Genomic DNA, 24,296 nt, shown 5'->3' with positions numbered 1-24,296 from the left:
TGCCTTTACTCTGGTGGTAGTTTCCTGGCAGGAAGCAAATGCCACTCAAAGCGGCCTATTTCTGATGCAAGCACAGCACTGAGGGGAAACGGCACAGCGTGGTGACCACCCGGAGGGCTAGGGGCTGACTGAGCCTTGAAGGGGCAGGGGGTGGGTGAGTCCCATGCCATCGAGGGCCACCCACGGGAGCCGCGGCCTTGGGCAGAAGAATGCAACGCCGTCAACCGTCAGCCCCACAAACAGGCGGCAAGGGGCATAGCTACCTCTCCTGCCCCAGGATCTCCTGTTGGCGCCCATTGGGCAAACACATCCGGAAACCTGAGGACAAGGGAGCCCAGCTGACTTGGTCCAGGAAGGGCAGCCTCCTGGGACATGCAGCAGGGTGGGGAAGGGTGGAGAAGCAGTGGAGGGGCAAACGGAGACTGCCCGACTGCCCGGCATGTGAGGGTAGCAAACCCCTCCCTCCTACCTGGGCTGCCACCCTTTTGTTCTGAGCCTTTCCCCACTCCTCCAAGCACAGTCTGATGGAGAAGACAGAGTCCCTACCCTCAGGGTCCAGAGTGGGGTGGAGGTATGGGCCGCAGAGAAAAGTCGAGGGGAACTTGGGGTCCTGGGGCCAACCCTGCCGCCATAACCTGCTCTCTGTCCCAACACATTGCAGATCCCAGGGCTGCACCCACAGACGTTAAAATCCGAGTCCTGAACAGCACAGCCATCAACCTTCAGTGGAACCGCGTCTACTCCGACACGGTCCAGGGCCAGCTCAGAGAGTACCGAGTGAGGAAGCCAGCTCCCAGCCCCGCCTAACCTCCCGCTCCATAACCAGGGCCAGGGGTAGCAGGTGCAGGCCAGGAGGTATTTGGAAGGGGGCCTCGGGGTCGCTGTGGAACCCAGAGTTGATTCAAGAAGATGATGTCTAGGGTTAGCGCCTCAAAATTATATTCATATATATACATGGACACACCCCCAGGTGTGTCCTGCAGCGGATATGCTGAGAGAGTGTGCTCAGCAGAAAATCACGTGAAGGGCAGTGGCCTGGGTGGAGGTTGCATCGCACGCCGTGCCTGTAAGGCGTGGGTGGATACACGTGCACGCACAGAAGCTCTGTTGAAGCAACACTGTGCTACACCCGGCCTGTTCCTAATGGTCCCCGCTGGGCTGCTTGCCTCTCCTGGTCTGATTGTGCGAAGCCCCAACTAACAGGTGTAATGGCCTTCCCTGTGGTCGCAGCCACGCCGGGTGAGCCAGCACAGGCAGGGGTCATCCCGGCTCCTGGCTTCTGGTCTTCCTGCCTGGGAGTCTTCTCTCTTGTTTGAAAGGGTGAGCTGAGTTCGGGGAAAGGGAGAGAAACCCCAGGATAAGCCAGGCTCTTCCTAGGAATGGCTCTGTTTAAAAGTGGCCTGGGAAGCAAGGGAGGCTGTAGCCACGGGATAGTCCCACAGGTTCTGTGACCTCAGAGGTCATTGGTGGAGCGTTGGCTGGTGGATAATCGGAGGGCAGAATGGAGGGGCCGGTCTCTTCTTGGGAAATGAATGTGTAAGTGGGGGAAGGCAGGCAAGTGTACTCTTGAATGAGCTCTTCCCTAACAGCTGGCTTGTACCTTTAACCTACTTGCCTGGAGGTTTTTCTGGCTAAAGGTCCCATTGGGTGCCCTCTTAAGTCTGGACTTCCTCCTGATCTTGCCGATGGAGGCCTAGGTGGCGCTGGTGTGGCAGCCTGACCTGGCGCGTCCTACCCACTGCTAACCAGACCTCGTGTCACACACGCTCTCAGCCTTACCTGTGACACTGCCACCGTCCATAGGCCATCCCGTCCCAGCTCTTGCCACCAGGCGGCCTGGCATCTCACTGCCTTGGACACCGATTCTAAAGGTCTTCAGACAATGTTAAAAGCAACATCTGACTTCAAAGCATTAAAACAACCCTTTCTCATATTCAGACTTGTGGGGGTAACCCGCTATTTTTCAACTCCTCCTGCAGCCTGTCTTAAACCGTACTAATCCCACTCGGGGGACTCGGCCTCTGAGCCCGGGACAGAGCTTGCCATGCTTGGACCCTTGGCTGGTATTTGTGGTTTTGGCACAGACTCCCTGAGCAACCGGGTCCCCAGCTTCGAAATAAGGCTCATGGTGGAGCAGCGCAGCTGTGGGCCTGGCCAGCTTGCCTCTTCTCCAGAGAGGCGATTGAAACCAAACACCCTGTTTCTTGTTTGACATCAGTTCAGACTCGCTAGTGGCTAGCGCACGGGGACGGTCGGCCACCTCCCCGGCCCTGTGTGCGACTGATGCGTTCGTTTGGGATTTGGAGCCTGTGGCAGCAAAGGGAAGACCGGTCACTACCACCACCACTAACCACTAACCCAGCTCTGCCTGACGCCCCCTCACCGGCCTACTTCTGTCCTGAAGGCCTACTACTGGAGGGAGAGCAGCTTACTGAAGAGCCTGTGGGTGTCTCAGAAGAGACAGCAAGCCGGCTTCCCTGGTGACCGCCTCCGGGGCGTGGTGTCCCGCCTCTTTCCCTACAGTAACTACAAGCTGGAGATGGTTGTGGTCAATGGGAGAGGCGATGGGCCTCGCAGTGAGACCAAGGAGTTCACCACCCCGGAAGGAGGTAGGTCTGACCTGCACAGCTCTTCAGGGTGGGGCAGGTCAAGGTACCAACATTCAGGTGGACGTGGAGCAGCTCCGCTGTGGCTTGGCACGGACAGCACCAGTTGACCTCTGCATGACCTCAAGGAGCTGATGACCCGTGAGCTGAGCAGCTCCTACCATTCCCACACAGCACCGTGTCACCTGTCTGGCCTGCCCTGCTGAGGTTGTACCTCAAGAGAACACTTGTGTGGTCTGATGACGTGATTCCAGACGGGCATACAGACTGACGCCCAGGGCACTGCCACCTGCGGCGGAAGCGGTCACCCTGACCACCTAGAGGCATCGGTCAGTGGACCAGCAGCCAGGACCTGCAGAGCTCTCCCCACTGCAATCAAGAAGCTTTCGCTGAGGTCGTTGGCCCGCGGGTGCCGTGGCCCTGCAGAGGGGCGCCTGCCGACTGCAGGTTCATGGCTGGAGGCAGACCCCTTCAAAGACCCCAGTCCATCTCCTGTTCTAGCCAATCTTTTCTCATCAGCTTGGCGCTTTCTTCGCCTGTTTCTGGTTCTCCTCCCTCCCTTCTCAGCTGTTATTTTCCTCTTCTCTTCCTCCTCTCTCGACTCTCCTTCGTTCTTCCCTCTTGCTTTCTTTCTTTTTTTAATCTATTAATTTTAGAGATAGAGGAAGAGAGATGGAAACATTGATTTGTTGTTCCACTTATTTACGCATTCACTGGTGATTCTTGTATGTGCTCTACTGGGAATCAGCCCACAACCTTGGTGTACTGGGACGGCGCTCTAACCAACTGAGCTAACCGGCCCGGGCCCCTCTTGCGTTCTTTATTCCTGTCTTTCCCTCCACCTTGTTTGTGTTTGTGTTTGTGTTTGTGTGTGTGTGTGTGTTTTTAATGTGTTGTCAGGGAAAGGAAGAGAAAGAAAGGGAGAGAGAGAAACATCAATGATGAAAGAGAATCATTGATCTGCCTCCTGCAGGCCCCGTACTGGGGATCAAGCCCGCAACCTGGGCATGTGCCCTGACCGGGAATCGAACCGTGACCTCCTGGTTCACGGGTCAACGTTCAACCACTGAGCCACACCAGCCAGGCTTGTCTTGGTTTTGATAATCAGCCTCCCCCCATCTCTCCTGCCCCTCACCTGTCCCTGTGCTCCATCTGGGCTTTCTTTCCTCTCCCCCCCACCCTCCGAGCCCAGCACCCTCAGCTCAGACGCGTGGGCCGGCCGCTTGGACCTGGAGGTGAGAATCCTTGTCTGAGGACAAGGAGCCGCGGCCCCTGGAGGCAACAGTGACAGTTGTTTCGCTGCCTGAGACGTGCTCTGCCCGTCTTGGAGGCATCTTCACAGCATCGGAGCCTAACATGCTGAATCCACGGCAGTTGCTAAAGGAACCCTCGATTTACTGCTCCCCTTTAAACAGAGTCGGAGCCAGGCTCGTCCTGAACTGGGGGAGCCCAGGATGGGCCGTGGGCTCCGGCTTGGCAGCTGCCTAGCATGGGGGTTGCCCGAGTTCAGCGCCTTCATACTTGTGCTTTGTTTTGTTCTCCTCATCCTGCCCGCCCCCTCCCGCTCCCCCTCACCTCCCCCACTCTCTTCTCCTTCCCCAAGTACCCAGCGCCCCCAGGCGCTTCCGAGTCCGGCAGCCCAACCTGCAGACAATCAACCTGGAATGGGACCACCCGGAACACCCCAACGGCATCCTGACTGGGTATTCTCTCCGATACCTGCCCTGTACGTTTCGCTCTGCTTGCTCTTAGCTAATCTGGGAGTCAGGAGCCCTATGCTCACCACTTTGCCTGAGGACCCCAGGGGCCCTGGGGTGTAGATAGAGGGCACTGCCAGGGGGACAGCTCCCCCGGGATTAGGGGAGGCAGTTGAGACCCAGCCCTGCTTTCCTAACACAGGCCCCTCTAGCTGCCTGTGTGACAAAGGGAACTTCTGGTCTAATGAGGGGTCCAACCCCAGCCCTTGGGGAACCTATAGTCCCAACACCTACGAGTCTCAGAGAGGGCCCCTCCTCTGACCGATGGGGTAGTCAGTGCCCGCACAGGACTCCACACAGCACTCGGCCACTCAACAAGGTGTCCGTTACGGGAAGGCGGCTGTATGGAGACCGGGCGAGAACTCGGAGTGACCCCGTCAGGCCCTCGCCTTGGGGGTTCAGTGTCACCCTGCAGGGACAGGAGTGGCCTTGCATTTGAAAAACGTGACCCCCCTGCCCTCTAAAATAGGCGATGCTGCCGCTCAGTGGGACGCTCTAAGGCAGTGGTTCTCAACCTTCTGGCCCTTTAAACACAGCTCCTCATGTTGTGACCCAACCATAACATTGTTTTCGTGGCTACTTCATCACTGTAATGTTGCTACTGTTGTGAATCGTCATGTAAATATCTGCTCTGCAGGATGGTCTTAGGCGACCCCTGTGAAAGGGTCGTTCGACCGCCAAAGGGGTCGCGACCCACAGGTTGAGAACCGCTGCGCTAAGGGCTGGGTAGTGTGTTAACGATTTCAACACATTGCAGACGGATCACGAGAATTCTCGTGTTTTTCTGTCCTAAGGCTTGTGGCCAATCATGAGAATTCGTTAAAAGGATATTAGCTTGTAAGAGCATGTAACAGATAACTCCAAAATGCAATGGGTATTTAATTTTAAAGCGTGCCTTTATGTAAAACGTTTTTTGTCCTCGTTCAGTAGAAACTTACTAGTATCTGGCCCCTGGGTAAAGCTAGCAATAAAGCTGCTGGTCCGCAATGTGTTAATACCCAGCTGTGTGCTGTGTGCTGCTCCAGAGCCAGCCTGGGGCGACCAGAGTTGCACCTTCGAGGTACCCTGAACAGGCTTTTTACAAAGGAAGCATTAAGTAGAACTCTAGTGCAAGCATGTCAAACTCAAAGGCCAACACGAGCCAAATAAATGAGGCCTGTGGTCCCCTGGCCAGGAGTTTGACATGCTTGCTCCAGTGCAGTGGTTCTCAACCTTGGCTGCACATTAGAATCACCTGGGAATCTTTTTTAAATCCTCAGGTGATTCTAATGTGCAGCCAAGGTTGAGAACCACTGCTCTAGTGGCTTTGCCCTAGGTCTGTTTGAAAGGAAGAAAAAAACCCGTACGTTTCATCTGGTTGAAAAGGCTTGGGGATGGTACAGGGAGTCTTTCAGAGTCAGCCGCACAACTTTGCAGCGAGCCAGAGGTCACAGGATGAGTGAAAAGTAGCAGCCCTGTGTGCCCTCAAACAACACAAAGGAACCCCCTGCCCTGCAGGCTGCCTTTGCCCAAACCTCCCATCCCCCGAGCCGTCAGGCGCTTACGTGGGGCGGGTTTCACCGTATCCCTTACGGCTGAGCTGGGAAGGTTTGCAGCTGCAGGTTATACAACTCATCGCGGTCAGCACCGCTGAAGGTCAATCCCACGTGCCTCTCTCCCCCCAGTTAATGGAACCAAACTAGGAAAGCAGATGGTGGAGAACTTCTCTCCCAACCAGACCAAGTTCACGGTGCAGAGAGCGGACCCCGTGTCACGCTACCGCTTCACCCTGAGTGCCAGGACGCAGGTGGGCTCCGGGGAGGCAGTCACGGAGGAGTCGCCGGCAGCCCCGAATGAAGGTAGGTGCATTGCGGCGGCCTCGGGATGACAGGGCCCCGCTAACGCAGCGGCCCAGAGAAACCCTCTGACCTGCCCCCTGGCTGCCCGGCCGCCTGGGATGGAGAGGAAAGGAGGCTGCAGGTCCTTCAAGGGGAGCAGGGAGCCCGTCTGGTGTGCTGGCAGGTAGGTGGGTGCTGGCGATGTATGTGGACAGCTCAGGTCCCTTAGACTTGTCATCAGACCCGGGTCCCCACGGTGCCTTGACTTGCTCAGCCACTTAGCATCTGCCATTCCTCCTTCTGGCGGGGGGGGGGGGGGGGGGGTACGGAGACGCGAGAATGTGTGTTGGAAGTAAATAGGCTGATGAACCCCACGGAACAGTGAAAGTGCTCACCTGTTTAGGGACAGGAGCGTTATTACAGTTGAAACGGGGTCTGCTCTCTGCGTGGGTTCAAGGAGGCCGGGGAGAGAGCTACCTGCCCGGAGCACGAGTCAATGTAGTCCCCGCTTGCAGCCTGAACTGAGTGAGTTGTCAGGCTGCGGAGAGGAAGGGGAGTTGTGAAACAGCCATTTGCCAAACCGGCTTCACAAAGAGCAAATGGGTCCATCTCCCGGGTCCTGGCGTCTTCCAGGAGCCCAGCAATCCCCGCCGGAGCTGCACCTGCCAGAGAGCTCCACTAGAGGGGGCTCCGGGCCCGCCTGCACACGCTGACTGGTCTCAAGGAGCCTCTGTCCCGTTTGTGACTATAGAAGCTTTGATATCAGCAGATCCCGTGTGAAAGGGGGGACCCCACGGCCTCTCCAGAGGTACAGTGGGCCATTCACAAGCCGTTTCTTGAGCGACCACACTGTGAGGTGCTAGACACCATGCCAGAAGCGGGGGGCTCTAGGCAGTAAGCTCACACCATCGAGAAGGGCGGCATCCAGGAGAATGCCCAGCTGCAGTTTAACACGAGGCGTGTTATGTTCGGATGGGGAAGGTGCCGTGGTTGTGGCTGTGGCTGTGCAGGGGTGGGGCATTGAGGCTGCGAGGGGAGGCTTCAGAGGAGAGGTGATATGAGTGGGGGTCGTTGAGGTTGGCAGCAGGTGATCCTGGCTCAGACCGGGCCTCCAGGGAACCCTACCCCACCCAGGAGAGCATCAGCCCCTCACTCCCGGGGCTGCCAGGCCCTGCTGCTTTTGCTGCCTTACCCCGGGCTCCTAATTCAGCTTCATAAGCAGCCCTGCATCCCTTCCCTGGCAGGCCAGCACCGGGGTGGGAGGCGGGTGGAGGTGGGAGGCAGGAGCTGGAGAAGGGCTTACAGTCCTTTCTGTGGCCCTCTCTGGTCTCATAAACCAGGAGTGAGTCACACAATAAGCTCCCCTCCCCGTTTGGCCTTCCAACCCCATTGGGTGGTTTATTAGGGCCGGGAGGCTTTGGGTCAGTGATACTGTAGGTGCTGTAATCAAAGGCCTGGCCAGACCAGAGGTGATGCACTTTCTTGATTACTTAGCTCTAAGGAGCTACATGAAGAGAGCCTCTCCTCCCCATCTCCACCCGGGATGGGACCCAGATAAAGACCCATTGTCCAGCCCAGTGACCACCAGGGAACGTTCCACAGCCCCCGGCGACAGGAGGACAAAGACTTTCTTCTCCAGCCAGGGATTTGCAGCAAAGTCAGGGATTCCTTTTAGGGCTCCGTCCACAGTTGGGTTTCTGATTTCACAAAGCACAGCTGGTGGGAAAGAACTGGGCAGCAGAGAAAATGGGGGCCTCAGGGCTCTGGTCTGTCTCCGCTCCAAGGCCTTCCCCGGCTGAGAGAGAGTGGAAGGGTTCAGCCAATAGGCTCCCCCTTCTCCCATCCACCTCAACGTTATCCAACATCTCCCCCCTAAGATCCCAGGGCCATTCTTTTGTCTGGGGACGGTGTCCTCCCACACCACCTGCACCCTCAATTCCTGGCATCGGGGAGAATCACCCAGCCTGCTGCCTCCAGGCCAGCCAGCCAGGGCAGAACATCCTCTTGGTGAAAGACCCAGGAACATAGCTCTCTAGGTGGCCTGGGCCTGTCACCACCTCTCCGACGATAGCCCTTGAGTAGAGGCAGAATCGGAGTGTATTGGAAAAGCCTCCAAAACCCAGGTGGGAAGTCTCCTGTAGAAACGTACCAGACCCCATTGGAGTGGAACATGAGCCCCGAACACTAGCTGGCCTCCTCAGGGCAGTGGCCAGCACCTGGCCACACTGTCCGGTCAGGTTTGAGCCAGAGCCTTCTCTGCCTGTTGCCCTGTGGTTTCACCTGTATTCTGTTTTCTCTTCCCTCTCTTCTCCTTTCTCCCTCTCTCTGGCCATCTTGGGCGCTGTGTTCTGAAGCTACTCCAACCGCAGGTACCGTACCAGCAGCGGAGGTAATGGGCATGGCATGGGATGTCACAGGTGGAGGCCAGCCAAGGCGGAGAAGGGAGGGAGAGGCTCGGAAGAAAGCATGCTCCAGCCTCACCCTTTCAGGGTTGGGCAGCCAGACTGTCAGGGAGGATGTGTGTAGGGGATGGAGCCAGAGTCAAACGCATTCTCATCCCTCCACTTACTATTTATTGACAAGGGGGATGACTTAGAAGGGCCCCCCCACACACACGGGCTCCACCCCTGTTCTCTGAAGCTGCCGCCTTCTCTGAAGCTGTGATGACTTCCTTGCACCACCTGGGCCCTGGCCTAGGCTTGACATCTCAGCGCCCAGAAAGAGGGTCACAGTCTGTGCCCCAAGAAGGCATGCTGCACTCTGAGTGGGCACAGCCAGCTCCTGTCCTCTGGTCAGGCTGCATGCCCAGAAAGGGTGACACTGTGCATGCTGGCCTTGCACGCTGCATGGGGGCCCGGCGCCAGCTCTGCCATCTCCCGTGGGTTCTGGTCCGTGAGAACCAGTGAGCATATCTTTGGACAGAGGCGGGTGCTCCAGGATCTGGAGTATCTGGGCGCCATGGGCTGACGGTCCCCTCACCCTTCCAAACCCAGCTCCCAGGAGGGGTCAGTGTTAAGAACAGCCTCCACTCTGGTTCTGGGAGGTTGCTGCACACAAGTGAGGTGCTGGGCAGGCAGGCTTAGCAGCTGACCTGCTAACCACGTTCCTCCTCTCACGTCCTCAGGTGTGGGCTGGAGGGACATCAGAGGGGGCTTCACCATGGAAGGCCTGTCCTCAGCTGGAGACACTGGGCAGGAGACCCAGGTCCATTCCCTGCCCTCTGAGGCTGAGAACAAGGCTCGCCTGGCAGAGCAGAGGCTGTGGGGCCATGGCTTCCCGGAGCCTCCTCAGGCTCCAGGCAGCAGGGAATCTGAGGGTTGGTTTATGGAGAGGATGCCACCTTGCCCGATTTGGTTTCCTGCCCACCTTCACGCCTTTACCCCCAGCCCCATTTTAGGTTGATTCTATTTCTGTTGCACACCCTGCTTCCTTCAGTTTGCCTCTGTTTTGTCAGCCAGATCTGGGGGTGGTGCGCTCCCATCCCCCTCCCCTCCTGCAGTTCTCTGGGGGTTGCTCCGATTTCTTGATTCAGGTTTGCAGAGGAGTCTCCTCTGGGCCTGTTTCGGCGGGTGCGCAGGGCAGCCTGAGCAGGCTGGGTGAGGATGAGACAGGGAGGGCGCCCGGAGCATCGGCTAGAAGCTCATTGGTCAAGCAGCTCCTGGCCCACCTACCCCACTCCGGCACCCGGGACCCAAGGCAGGTGGGCCTGGTGGCAGGGCGTCTGCCTTGCTCACAGGGCAGCCATGCCAGTCTGTGCTGCCCCTGTCCAGAGTGGCAGTTGCGAGGGGGATGGGTGTCATTCCAGACACCCCACTTGGCACTTCCGTCTAGAGAAGGTCCAAGCTCCTGGTATGCAGAGTGGGCGCCGGGTCTCTGCCGTCAGTCAGCGTGTTTCCAGGCTCTAGCTTCGGTGGGACGTGGTCGTAGAGGCCCTGCCCTTTGTAAGGAGCCATGCTGGGATCTCCAGCTGTCCTCAGCTTTCCACGTGCGAGAACCTCTGCGTAACCTGCAGGCAGAAGGCAGTGGAGCCCAGTCCACGTTTCTGACGTGGACCTGATTTCCAGCCCACTGTTCCCTTTCCTCTCATCCTCCCCAAACCTGGGCGGTTTCCCCCAAACGGATCTGTTTGAATCGCACCCGGTGAAGGTGACCCCTCTCGTGCTCCCGTGCCTGCCGTCCCTCGGGACTGCTGCCCATCGGGCCTGGCCGTCTGTGGTTGGGCCAGGCGGCCGTGCACCCTGTGGGCATTTTGGGACGGAACCGTCCACCTGGAAATGTCTGGAAACTGCTGCCCTCGTGTCTGACTCTGTTGGGTAGGCAGCCGTGACAGGCCTGGGTCTCTGCTCAGTTTTCTCCGTCTCCGACGAGGTGTTTGTTCCTGAACCTTCGGGAAACCTTCGGCCATGGCTGGGCTGCCTCCAGGTGCATCAGGCCACCCGTCAGGTAGACCCTGCCCTCAGGTCGGGGTCCCGGGCTCCCAGTTGCCAGGCTGGTGGTCCCCACTGAGCACTGACCAGGTGGTTCTCCGGCCCATAGTGCCGCTGTGGCTGGAGGTGACATCCTAGCAACATGTCGGTCCAGCCTGGGGGCCACTCTGTCCATAGCCCCGCTTCTGGGCTTTATTTCCCTTCTGTCCTCTACCCTGTCCCCGCCCCACGGACAGCATCACCTGAGCCCCCATTGACCTGAGCACCGGACATGTTCCCCAGGGGAACCTTCCTTCTTCCTTCTCCTCCCTCCTCCTCCCTTCCCCTGTGCACACCTCTCACCTCACTCACCTGCCCCTCTGTCACACCTCTCACCTCACTCACCTGCCCCTCTGTCACACCCCTAACCTCACTCACCTGCCCCTCTGTCACACCCCTAACCTCACTCACCTGCCCCTCTGTCACACCTCTAAACTCACTCACCTGCCCCTCTGTCACACCTCTAAACTCACTCACCTGCCCCTCTGTCACACCTCTAAACTCACTCACCTGCCCCTCTGTCACACCTCTAAACTCACCTGCCCCTCTGTCACACCCCTAAACTCACTCACCTGCCCCTCTGTCACACCCCTAAACTCACTCACCTGCCCCTCTGTCACACCTCTAACCTCACTCACCTGCCCCTCTGTCACACCCCTAACCTCACTCACCTGCCCCTCTGTCACACCCCTAACCTCACTCACCTGCCCCTCTGTCACACCCCTAACCTCACTCACCTGCCTCTCTGTCACAACTCTAAACTCACCTGCCCCTCTGTCACACCCCTAAACTCACTCACCTGCCCCTCTGTCACACCCCTAACCTCACTCACCTGCCCCTCCGGCCCTTCCCTCGGAGCCTCTCCTTGCCTCTGTGCTCCTGCCTCCGGCCTGTCCAGCATGGGAACGCAGACACAGCTCATGAGTGGTCAGAGTGCTTATTTGCCAGTTGTGACCTCAGACAGCTAAGGTTTGAAACCTCCAAGGTGACTCCGGTGATGCCTGGGAAGCAAAGCATTCCTTTCCTCCCACGCCCTCTGGGTCCCCTCCCACTGACTCCTGAGACTGTTGCCTCTGAGCCCAGGAAAGGCAGCCAAGTAGCCATCATCAGAGAGTCACTTCCTTTCGTCACTCTCGGCAAAGGCACCATCAGGCGGAGGGCAGGACCACGTGGAAGCATCCTCGGCCCTTTTCATTCCTGTCTCTGACCTGCAGGCCCAGGGAGAACTCGCTCTAACCGCCTCTCTCAGCATCTCCGCCCCTAAGGCCGCTCACGGGGGCACACAGGGTCGCCTGTGTGAGTGTGAGCGTGCGTACTCTGCATGAGGACCAAGGGCCACGTGAGAGCATGGAGAGCGTGGGGACTGTAACTCCACTGTGTGGGCGGGGAGGCCCAGGTCTCTGAGCTACACAGAGTGGGATGATTTAAGTTAAGAGAGTCGTTGAAGGTGGGTTTTTAATGACACCTTTTAAATAATTATAGAAAAGGGAGGCCTGTGAACATTGTATTTGCCAGAAACTTTTAGAGAATACACCCTTAAGGCACCAAGTTAGAGCCGTCCTGGCCAGGGCGGTCCACGCCTCTCGAGGCCCCTCCCAGCAGCAGGAGCGGTTGTGTCCATGGCCCATGGGCTTCCGTGGCCGTGGGCGCCGCCAGGACCCGGCCTGGGAGAGAGCCGACCTTTGCCTGCTGGGTCTCGAGCTCTCCCATGGATGTGTCTGTCTGTCTGCCTGTCTGTCTTGGTGGGTGGGGTAGATGAAATCCCTTATGCTGAGCTTTTATAGCACTCAGCCTTCCAGGCCTGGGGCTACCTGGGACTGAATATATCCTTGAATAATGTCTGTGAGAGGGAAATTACCCCCCCCCCCCCACCGCACCCCACACACACACACCTTCCTGATGTCTGTGGATTGAGTGGGGCTCGAGGGACCTCCCACCGTCAGCCTGGCCTCTGCCCAGGAATCCCGGGAATGTGTGAGAGTCAGCTGCCCAGTGTGGCTTCTGTGGTCAGCGCCCTCGGGGCCCAGCAATGCCTCTGATCCTACAAGCAGGGAAGTGACAAGGGATCCCAGGAACAGTCCCTCCTCTGTGGGGCACTTGTCCTATTGGAGGCCCAGGCATGAAAGGGCTCTTGTTGGTCGGGCTCTTGCTGAGAAGGCTCAGGACCTCCATTCTCCCCTGAGAAAGGCACTCTGGCCGTTTTCTTTCTGGCTCCCTCACTGGCCTGGCCCCCTTTACGGGGTGGGGGGGGGGGACAGTGTGGAGATGTGCGGCAGGACCTGTTCTTTGGGAGTTAGAGCTGCCTACGAATGTCTTAACATCCGGCCTCCTGCCCCTGCCCCATTAGCATCCACACCAGCAGGTGGACTGTGATCAGACCACAGAGAGGGAGGCGCGGCTGTGTCTGACCTGCCCCATCCGTCTTCTCAGGCCTCAGGCCATAGCAGGATGGGATCTAAAGGGCAGTCGGGCCGTCCTGTTAGCTTCCAGGACCCTTCGTAGAGGGAGAGGGCTTTTGGAAATGTGGCCACACACGGACTGAGCCCCGAGGGCTGACCTCCGGGGAAGGTTAGCTTTGGGTGGAAGATGAGAGCACGCGTGCGCACAGATGGAAAGCCCCTGACGGCTTGTGCAAAAAAGAAGACACAGCGTGTGTCTCGCTTGCGATTCCATTTGTGTCTGCTGTGGGCTGGGAGGAGGTGCTTCCTCCGTGCCCTTTCCCTTGTTCTAATGCAAAGGGAAAGGACTTGGGGAGCCTGGACCCCAAATGTCCTAGAGAGAAAGGCAGTCACTGCAGTCCAGGGTGGATGGGGTAGCTGCCGGGGGGACGGCCACTGGCGGAGAAGGGAGGAGAGGCCGGGAGGGTCAACAGCGGAGACGGGGAGAGGCACAGGCAGGCTTTGTGGAGGGGAGTGTATCCTCTGGCATTAGAACTCAGCAGGTGGCGGGGGGTGGGGGCGGACATGTAATTTGGGGTGAGTGGTTGGGAATGGCAGGCTTCCCGGTGCTCCTGTAGGGCAAGAACCAGCCGTCTGCCCCCCTCCAAGGCCAGGCTCCGGGTCTGGGTCGACGTGGTGCTGCTTGGCCTGTGTATGGGTGGCGCTGGCCTGGGACCCCATGCCGTCGTCCTTGAGGTCTGAGCGACGCGCCCATGTCCCTTCCCGTCCTCTCCCCTGCCCTGGGCTGGATGCATGCTGGATGCTTTGAGCCACACAGACCATGAGAAGAAAATGAAACGCACGCGGGGCTTCATTCTCTTCCTGTCACATGGCTGTGTCCTCTCCCGGGGACCCGCGTGACCCAGTCCGTCCGCACGCGTGGGGAGGCCGCTGATCCCCGCGCTCCATCCCGTCGCGGGGCTGCCTGCCTTGCACGCGGGGGCCATGTGTCCAGGCGGCGACAGCCAAACCAACCAGACTCGGCTGTTTTACATTTTCCTCTCAGCTCCTCCCACGTTGCCCCCGACCACAGTGGGTGCCACGGGCGCCGTGAGCAGTACCGATGCTACTGCCACTGCCGCCGCCGCCACCGAAGCCACAACAGTCCCCATCATCCCAACTGTCGCACCTACCACCATCGCCACCACCGTCGCCACAACTACCACCACCACTGCCGCCGCCACCATGGAGAGTCCTCCCACCACCGGGACTAGGACACATGAATCCGGTACTGCCCGTTGTCCACGCTCCCGCTCCTCTGCCCGCAGGCTTCCCAGACAGGAGGGGTCTGGGATGTGGTGGCCAGCACCGCCCTTCGTTTCCACTTTGAAAACACACACAACTGGGCTGTCAGCCTGGTAGCTGAGTGGCACGGGGTACCCCTCGCCCTAGCCTCAGACCCTGTCCTTGAACAGAGGGCCATGCTCCTCGGGCAGGACCCCCGGGTCTCAAATGGTAGGGGTCCCTCCAGCCATTTTCCAAGCAGTCAGCTGAGGGCTGAGCGCTCCAGGAGGGAGAGAGTGTGGGGAAGGACAGGGGCCTGACACTGGACAGCTGTCCTGAGAAGGCTCCCTGCCCTGGCCATGTCACAGCCAGCCATGCAGCACGGAGGGCCGAGCAGCGGGCAGTGGCTGGCCATGCCAGGGAGCTGTTCCCAGAGCCCTCTCCTCCCTGGCCCCTCTACCCCCAGGTCACACTTACACTCTCTTCTCCTAAAAAGTCAGAGCTTCCAGGAAACGGTATTGCCCCAAGGTGCTCTGCTCTTCCCACTCACACTCCCAGTGCCTCCACAGGCGCATATTGGGGGGGACTGGGGGTGGGGTGGGGGGGGACCACAGCCTCTCCGGGGCCCCGGTAAGAATCGCTCCCAGGCTGGCCGCTGGGCCCGGATTATGTGCTGTTTCCGCGTCCCAGAGCCAGGCCGGCGGCTCTGTTCTTCCCACACGAGGGGACCCCCGGGGAATCCGGCAATATTTCTAAGAACCGAGCGTCAACACTCTTCTTACCACGGAGGGGAGGGCCTCTCGCTTGCAGAGCCCTCGGGCGGCTGTAAAGTCGTGCGATGCAGCCGGAGGGCGGGCGGGAAGCACCCCGAACCTTCCCAGCAGCCGTTTCCTGGGCAATCCCCTTCCCCTCTGAGGCCTGCCTCCCACCTTGCCCACTTCTCTGGGCCTGAGCTGGAGGCCTGATCCACGTGTGTTTTCTTTAATTCCATGGGGCGATGTGAACTGTAAGGGGGGGCAAGTGGTTCGTAGCTGACATGCCCCCCAGACCTTGAAAACGCTGACTCGCTTGAAAGGTGCAGGGCCCAGAATTTAAACAGCATGCACTTGAGGAAATAGTTGGCTGAGGAGACACCTGCTAGGCTGTTAGAAGCTGCCACCGGCGTTTGGTGATGGATATTCTTGGGGACCCCCCGTGAGGTGTCTTTTGCATTAAAGTGGGGCTTCCCGTCCCACTTGAAAGCTTTGCGTTCACAGAATCGATACATGAGGATGAGGAAGGGGAGTGGGTCTCACGGTCCAGCAGACCCTTTGCCTCTGCAAGGAGGGGCCTTGCTGCCACACGGGACTCCGCCCCGACTTCTAACTGCCAGGGACGCTGCGGAGGGCCTGGCCATGCCCCCGATCTTATCCTTAGAGCCTGGGGACAGCCCTCACGTGCCCTCACGTCCCTTACTGCAGCAGAAGGGCTCTCATATCCACGATTTGTAAAATAGATTCTCATCCTTATCATGTCTTTCATCTTAGGACCAAACGCTTACTTTTTCCAGGCTAAGATGGGACTCTGTACCGTCTCCTTCAGATGTCAAGGGATTCTCCCTAATTCTCACATTCTAGGCACCAGCAGAACAACCCATGCTCCACCTCCCTTACCTTCTTGTTTCCTTAGCAATCGATCGCTCTTCTTCTTGGTTTTTCTCTCTGAGCTTTTCAGTGCTTTAGTGTCACCATCTTGTTCTCTCTATATGGCCACACCTTCCTCTAGCTCCGTGGTCGGCAAACTGCAGCTCGCGAGCCACATGCGGCTCTTTGGCCCCTGGAGTGTGGCTCTTCCACAAAATACCACATGTGGGTGCACGTACAGTGCGATTGAAACTTCGTGGCCCATGCGCAGAAGTCGGTTTCCGGCCTGGGCGAGTCTATTTTGAAGAAGTGCTGTTGATATTTGGCTCTGTTGACTAATGAGTTTGCCGACCACTGCTCTAGCTAACACCTCTAAATTGTGTTGGTTTCCCATCCCTTGACCTTCTCCAATAGTGCTCCAATCTAATTGACCTTTAAGGCAGTGAGGTTTGAGGCAATGTTGTATCGGTGGCCAAACTGTTAAATCCAATTCTCTGGCTATTTCCAGGGCCCAGAGTTGAGGAGGAGGAGATTCAAGTCCCCTAATCATAATTCATTCCCACTAGCAAGAGCCATGAGATTCCGCGGAGCTGGGATGGGGGTGGCCTAAAGCAGGCAGCACAGAGGAAACATCTGGAAGATAAGTAGAGCCGCCTACCTTCTGCCCGCCCCCCATGGAGCATGCCCAGTGGGGCCGTCAGTGAAATCTCTTTCTTGGTCTCTCACCTGACATGAGTCCTATTCACCTGGGGCAGCTGGCAGCTGACAAGCTTGTAGTGGAGAAGGCACTTCTTTGAAGTGAACACCAGACCTTTTATCACTTCCCAGCCCTACAGACTCAGTCACATGTCACACGGATAATGAATAAATGCATCACCCATGTGCTCTATGCATTTACTTTTGACAAGTGCGCTGGTGACAGGGCCCCCGTGCATGCTAATAAAATACACAGCAGCCATACTTGTAAAGTCTTTGAAATACAAGGCCTCATGCTAGTTGCTCCACTGTTAAATCTTTGCTCGGAAATGGGGTAAGCGCACTGCTGGGACTCTTGAAAAATGATTGTGTTTGAAGATGAGCACCCTTCTCCTGTCCACAGGCTATGGTTTCAGACAGCACGATGGCTTTGATAAAGCAGCTCACAGGAACTCGATAATTAATGTCTCTGTGTTGCATGGAGATCGAGCTTCCAAGACCGTGGTGCTGAGAAGCCAACAGAGCAGGCTTCTTCTGGTGTCTGGACCACGGCAGGTTGGGTGTGAAGAAGGAGTTGCCTTTTCTTGGTCCCACCTTGCCCACGAGAGAAGAGGAAGGGTTCAGACTATCTCTACTTGAGACCCCAAGTCCCCTTGGTCAACCTGAGGCCATTGTCCACATAGTCCAGGGATTTGGTGACTAAGAATGACGCCAGGGGGCTCCTCAGACCACCGTCCCCTGTCTGGTTCCCATTCTCCTCCAGTTTTAGCTCATAAAGGTTTTCCCATTCTTGGTCCTGTCCTACCTGCAAATCTCATCCTAACTCGTGAGTGACTTTGAAAGATACCCTTTCTCCTTCCTGTAGAACAGTGGTTCTCAACCTTGGCTGCACATTAGAATCACCTGGGAATCTTTGTAAAATCCTGATTTCTGGGCCTCATCCTCCGGAAATTCTGTTTCTTTGTTACTAATGTTGTGGCCTCACCCCATCACAAAGAAACAGAATTTCCGGAGGATGAGGCCCAGAAATCAGGATTTTAAAAAGATTCCCAGGTGATTCTAATGTGCAGCCAAGGTTGAGAACCACAGCTGGAGAGCGTCGGAGCTGGAGGGAAAGAGGTGGGCACGCTTATCCCCCTCGGTCTGCACTCGAGCCAATGCGCATTTTCCTGGCCCCTTTCTCTGCACCGCTCACATCCACGGCGGTGACCTGAAAAGGGGGTGAGCCGCCCCCTCTGTGTGGACACAGACAGTTTCCAGCCCTCCGTACATACGGGTCCTTCCGACTGCACCTGCTCGTACCTGGTTGGCGTCCTCTGGCCTGGCCACCAAGGCTGCAGCTTAGAGCTCTGCCAGGCCCTGTGCACAGCCACTTTGGACTCTGCCTTTTCCTGGCTGCTCATGTCTGTCTGTCTGTTTGTCTCTCCATCTCCAGCGCTGCCTCCCTCCTCACCACTAACTCCTCTTCTAACCCGCCCTTCAGCCCCCGACGAGCAGTCCATATGGAACGTCACGGTGCACCCCAACAGTAAATGGGCCAACATCACCTGGAAGCACAATTTCGGGCCCGGAACTGACTTTGTGGTTGAGTACATTGACAGTAAGCATTGCTGTGCGGGTGGCGGCGGCGGCGGCGGCGGCGGGTAGCGTAGATGCCGTTAAAGAGGTCCCGGAACTCCCCAGGCCCGGAGGCCTTTCAGCCTGGCTTAATTGTGACAGTGAAGTTGATATGTGCTCAGATGGCAGTGAGGTGGGAGGAGCAGGCTGAGGAGAGAGAAGGGGCTTTTGCAGTCATCAGTGGGGTGTAGGGTTGCATGTGCCGGGGGGGCTCTGGAGTAAGGGGCCCTCCATCCGCCTCCTGCCCAGGATGAGGGTTCTGAAAGGCCTCCCAGACCTCACCTCTGCATGGATCTCCTTAGCTCCGAATCCATGTTTTCTGGTGTCTCCACGAGACGGGTGGGGCCGGTTCAGACTTGGGGTACAGCTGTGCTTTGCTCAGACGGATGCCAGTGGCCATAGTCAGACACAGACCAGGGTCATTAGCCTCAGGGAGCTGGCGGCCTGAGCCGAGGTGTTCCCACTGGGGACCGTGTGCAGATCTGCTAAACTCCAGAGCGATCAGGATGTCTGCCTCCTCTGGGTGAAGGCCCCTGTTTGGGGGGACGGGGGTCAGCCCACCAAGTAGGCCTCTATGGCATGTGCTTCAGGCACATAAGCCAGCGAACCCCTGGGCTGGCTGCCTAAAGCTCTGAGGGAAAAGCAAGCAGCCCTTACTTCTCTGTGGTCGGAGGGGATTCACATCCATAGGATCCAGGACCCCGCGTTCGGTCCATATTTTTTCAGCTTCCTACCACCACATCCACCCTACACCCCGGGTACCCGGGCACTCACTTCTCCTGAATTCTCCACACGGTGAGATGCTCTCTGGCCCTCTGACCCTCTTCAGGACAGCAGCACTGGCTGATACCCTGAGAGACTGAGGAAGGAGGTCAGATATTTCAGTGTGTAGACTGTGGTGAGGAAGGAAACCCCCAGGAGCGGGGACAGGGTTCCCTGCTGAAGGGCCGTCACGTAGGAGTCAGCACTGTATGGAGGGCTGGCGTCGGAGCCGCCTGGGGACCTCCCGGTCTGCACCATGGCCTGGCCCCGCTGGCCCCTGGCCCCTTCCCAGGCCTCTACCTTCCACAGGTGGCAGGAGCCTAGCACTGCCTCTGCAGCTCCTCATGCCGGGCCCTGGGCTGACTGAGGTTTCTGTTCCCCAGGCAACCATACGAAAAAAACTGTCCCTGTTAAGGCCCAGGCCCAGCCTATACAGCTGACAGACCTCTATCCCGGGATGACATACACATTGCGAGTTTATTCCCGGGACAACGAGGGCATCAGCAGTACCATCATCACCTTTATGACCAATACAGGTGAGAGGGGATCTGGCCCGGCCGTCCCCTGCCAGCATGGGCATTTCATTCTCATCCTCTCCTCTCGGGAAGAAGACCCTCGCCCCCACCCCCCACCTTGCATGGCGCGTCTCAGCTCTCACACTTTGCAGCTCCCGGCAAGACAGGAGGAGCCAAAAGTGCATGCACAGTGGAGAGGCAGCCGCGCTTCTGACCCTGTGGGGAGTCCAGGAAACAGACTGTGGATGAGGCGCCACCTTTGTTTCCCTGTGCTCCAAACCAAAGGGCTCACTGGGTCTCCGCGGTGGGTGTGGGGCTGCTGGAGTGTGCTATACCCTGTCCTGTGGGCACGAACGGGCTTGCTTCCTGCCCGTGGGATTAGGGGACAGGGTCCTCCAGCGGCCTTGACCCAGAACTCTCTCCAAGAACCGATCCAAGGGTCAGCATGTGTGTTATCGCCTCGCCACTGTCATCTGTTGTTAAAAATTCCAAAATGTGTTGGTGACCCAGGTTGTTTGGGTTCGTTTTGGTTTAATTTTGGTCCTAAATTTGTTGTGGCTTAAAAGTGATTGGCTGTTTGTCCTGCTGGGGGCGGGGAAGACGCTTCCCAGGATTAGGATCCTCCTGGCTGTAAAGGGGCTTCAGCCGGTGATGGAAAGCGGCATCATTGGGCCAAGTGAGCAGGCCAACGGGGCTCAGGGAAGGGCACGAGGCGCAGACATCTCTGCGAGGCAGGTAGCTGGCAGTCTGGAGTCGTGAGGGCACTTGCTTGTCTATTTGTGTATATCTTTAAAATCAGACAGGCAGGTGGTACGCTAAGCCCTGATGGGGTAGGGGGAGGGGGGAGACAGAGATAAAAGGACCCGTCTCTGCCCCCAGGGATGCCCTAATCAGATGCAGGTTAGTAGACACAAGGACAGGGGGAAAATTGCCACAATGATTTATATGAACTCCACGTTGCCTTAAATATTCATTACTCCTCCTGTGCCTGGCTGGTGAGGCTGTTCCTGGCAGCTTGCGTCTGTGGGTCACTGCCCATCTGTATCAATGTCTGGCTCCACCCTTTCCAGCCCGGTCTCTCCTGGTCTGGGTGTCCTGTCATCCTCCCTGTGTCTCCGCCTGTCCTGCATATGTTTGTGCCATCAAGACTCAGGGAGTCATCCTGGCCCATGTGGCTCAGTTTATTAAGCATCGTCCCAGCACCAGAAGGTTGCCAGTTCGATTCCCAGTCAGAGCATATACCCAGGTTGTGGGTTTGATCCCCGGTTGGGGTACATATGGGAGACAACCGGTTGATGTTTCTCACATTGATGTTCCTCTCTCTCTCCCTTCCTCTCTCTCTAAAATCAATGGAAAAATATATATATATATATTTTTAAAAAGAGCCAGGGAGTCTGAGAGTCCGGCTATCTACTTGACACTAGCCAGGCCAACTCAGGCAGGATGTCTGGGAGCGGCCAGGCTGTCCTGGAGACAGACCAGGGAACTGGACAGTTGACCGAGTGGAGCAGGTGGCTGGACTCTGTCTGGCCCAGTCAGGGTCCCAAGCTGTTGCCCACCGGCGCATGCGTTTATGTGGCTTCATTATGAAACTGAGTCCCGCACAGAGGCAGGAAGCAAAGATGAGACTCGAGGATTGGGTTCCGTCCTAGGGATGCTGCAGATACCTGCGCAGCCTGCTTCCGAGTGAGGCTCTCCGTGCTGGTGGGGAGGGTTGGGAGAGCCAGGGAAAAGGACCAGGCCCGGTCCTCAGGGATGTCCCAGTCTGCTTTGGGGTATTAAACTCATAGGACAGAAAAAAAAGATGATTGATAATCCACTTCTGAGCATTGACTCGGATGTTCGTTTCTCTTTTCCTGCGGTTGGCCGGAAGGGGCTGGTCCCAAAAGCTTGCTTTCAGAGCGAGTGAGGAACTCAGCACCTACACGTTTCCCCAGTGGCTCCCTTTAAGCTAGAGTCAGCAATGCAGGACCCTAGCTCTGAGCAGAGTGCTCACCCCCCTCCCTGGCCGGCTGGGAGTCACTATGTGGAAATCACATGGAAAGAAAATGCTGTCACTTTCTGAAGTTCGTGTGTGCCTGTGAGTGTGTCCAGGCCCTTCGAAAATACAGTGTTTCCTGTGGGTGGACTCCAGAGCCCAGCCCACACAGTCCCCCAGGCGACAGTTTGTGAGCATCTCTGGACCTGACCGCTGGTCACTTAGGCAGCCACAGGCCATCACTTTAGTCCACAGATTCACACATGCTCTGGTGGTTCAGGACGAGGTGGAGGAAGACCACTGGGGTGTGGCAGGCTCCCTGATCCTCACCAGAAGATCCCACATGGGAAGTCAGTCATCTCCTTGGAGCTCTTGAAGTCAAAGACGCCCGAGGGGCTACCGACACACAGCCCTGGACTCTAAGAGACCAGTCAGCTCTTCCATCATGGGAGGCGGGGGGAGGGGGAGGCAGCATGGGGTGAGGCAGCAGCGTGGTGGATGCTGATGGTGAGTCAGCAGGACAGACAGCATCCACCGCCGGTGCCAGGGAAGGAGGGACATGAGAGCCCTAACTGTCGTCTGCCTCGCTCTGCGGTGTGTGGGAGGCACCCAGGACAGGACGAGGTAGGGATGGAGAGGTGTAAGCCGATGCTTCAGTGAAAGCAGCCAAGCCAAGCTGCATTTGAAGACAGTCCATCCCCGTTATATTTGTTCATCCATCCTTACTTCTGAAATACAATTCCCCTGCTGTCCTTGAGTGGCTTCCCTCTCTTCCGTGGCCAAACCAAACTCCTCCCGTTTCGTTAGGAGTCATGGGAACGGTCTACCTCGCAGCTGACTTGCTCGTTCTGCGTGGGGTTGGAGGGTGTGGTGTGGAAGACACAGAATATGGTCGCTGGTCCGCAGTAAGGGGCACTGGGGCCTGTGTTGGCCGGGTGACGCCCACCTTACCACAGATCCAACTTGGTTTGGGTTTGTTGTTTTTTAATGGAGATATTGCTGGCATATAACATTGATTACTTAGGTTTTTTGTTTGTTTTTATTGATTAAGGTATTACATATGTGTCCTTATTCCCCCATGCCTCCCCCCCACCCCACTCCCGTTCATGCCCTCACCCCCCTGGTGTCTGTGTCCATTGGTTAGGCCTATATGCATGCATACAAGTCCTTCGGTTGATCTCTCCCCCTTACCCCCACCCTCCCCTACCTTCCCTCTGAGGTTTGAGCATCTGATCGAAGCTTCTCAGTCTCTGGATCTGTTTTTGTTCATCACTTTATGTTGTTCATTATAATCCGCACATGAGAGATCATGTGATATTTATCTTTCTCTGACTGACTTATTTCGCTTAGCATAATGCTCTCCAGGTCCATCCATGCTGTTGCAAATGGTAGGAGTTCCTTCCTTTTTACAGCGGCATAGTATTCCATTGTGTAGATGTACCACAGTTTTCTAATTCACTCATCTGCTGATGGGCACTTAGGCTGTTTCCAAATCTTAGCTATGGTGAATTGTGCTGCTATGAACATAGGGGTGCATAGATCCTTTCTGATTGGTGTTTCTAGTTTCTTGTGATTACTTAGTTTTAGGTGTACAACATAATGATCTGTTACATGTATACGTTGCATAATGACTACCACAATGTTTAATTTACGTCCATCACCACACATAGTTACAAAACCCACTTAGTTTTGAACAGCCTTCTGTGTCCAAACTTTATAGAAAATTATTTGACCGTTTTCGTAAGGACTAAAGGTAACATTTGAACTTTGCAAGGTGAAGTCAGGAATGAAAAGCTGCATTTGCTTTCCACATTGCCCCTATGGCAGTGATGGCGAACCTCTGACACGCGTGTCAGAGGTGACATGCGAACTCATTTTTTTTTTGTTGATTTTTCTTTGTTAAATGGCATTTAAATATATAAAATAAATATCATAAATATAAGTCTTTGTTTTACTATGGTTGCAAATATCAAAAAAATTCTATATCTGACACGGTTCCAGAGTTAAGTTAGGGTTTTTCAAAATGCTGACACACAGAGCTCAAAAGGTTCGCCATCACTGCCCTATGGCCACTTTCCCTGGAATTGCGACTTTTCTCCCCAGGGAAAGGGGGTCTTGTAGAGACAGCTCTCGGGCATGTACCCAAACAAGCATCAGGACGATGGTGGAGCAAACAGGCCACTGCAGACATGCAAACCAGCTTCCCTGCAGAAGGTGGGGACCTCATCCAAACCAGGCGGAGTGAGTCCTTCATCCCAGCGCCGAGGCGTGGCTCACGGTCCAGCCAATATCCCTGTGACCCCTAGCGGTATCAGGGCAGAAACTAACGCCGTTCATCATATCATATTAGGGTTAAATTGGTCATTAATCAATAAGTAGTCACTGCCTCCTTGTTATGTGATCAGCATCATGCTAAGTACTAGGGGGCTCAAAGAACCCCCCCTGTTCCCAAACTTTTCATAGTATCGTTGGAAAGCAGGGCCCGGGAAATACGGCAGTTAAATGTTACGTTGCCCAAAGTAAATGGAGTTCAGAGATTGGAGTTCAGAGCTGGAAGAATGGGAGGTTCCGGGAGGAGGGTAGAACGAAGGAGAGCAGAGGGGTGGCAGTGAGACGCTCTTGGGCAGGGTGGGGAGACCGGAGCACTTGGAAGGCCAGGCCTCATGGGAGTGTCCTAGGAACACACAACACAATGGTCACCGGCTCCTCGGGATCTGACCGGCAGAGGGTGAGGGGACCCTCTGGAACGGAGCAGTGAGGGGAATATGAGAGACACTTCGGAAGGAGAAATGATAGCC

General features: G+C 56.6%; 1 protein-coding gene across 1 annotated transcript in view; it reads left to right on the top strand.

The window, feature by feature from the left end:
- The window catches only part of NFASC (neurofascin), a 182,869-nt gene that overhangs the window by 143,266 nt on the left and 15,307 nt on the right, over positions 1 to 24,296 (top strand). Inside the window, exons 23-30 of the mRNA XM_081112395.1 lie at positions 662 to 777; positions 2,405 to 2,609; positions 4,210 to 4,332; positions 6,028 to 6,201; positions 8,535 to 8,549; positions 14,091 to 14,312; positions 18,110 to 18,226; positions 19,389 to 19,541. Of these exons, the coding sequence (XP_080968521.1) occupies positions 662 to 777; positions 2,405 to 2,609; positions 4,210 to 4,332; positions 6,028 to 6,201; positions 8,535 to 8,549; positions 14,091 to 14,312; positions 18,110 to 18,226; positions 19,389 to 19,541 (1,125 nt within the window). The remainder of the gene's footprint in view (positions 1 to 661; positions 778 to 2,404; positions 2,610 to 4,209; positions 4,333 to 6,027; positions 6,202 to 8,534; positions 8,550 to 14,090; positions 14,313 to 18,109; positions 18,227 to 19,388; positions 19,542 to 24,296) is intronic.

This window comes from Myotis nattereri, assembly GCF_964212035.1.
Source record: "Myotis nattereri genome assembly, chromosome: 18".
Lineage (NCBI taxonomy): Eukaryota > Metazoa > Chordata > Mammalia > Chiroptera > Vespertilionidae > Myotis > Myotis nattereri.
Note: the sequence above shows the minus strand (reverse complement) of the source record. Positions and strands in the feature narration are given on the sequence as shown.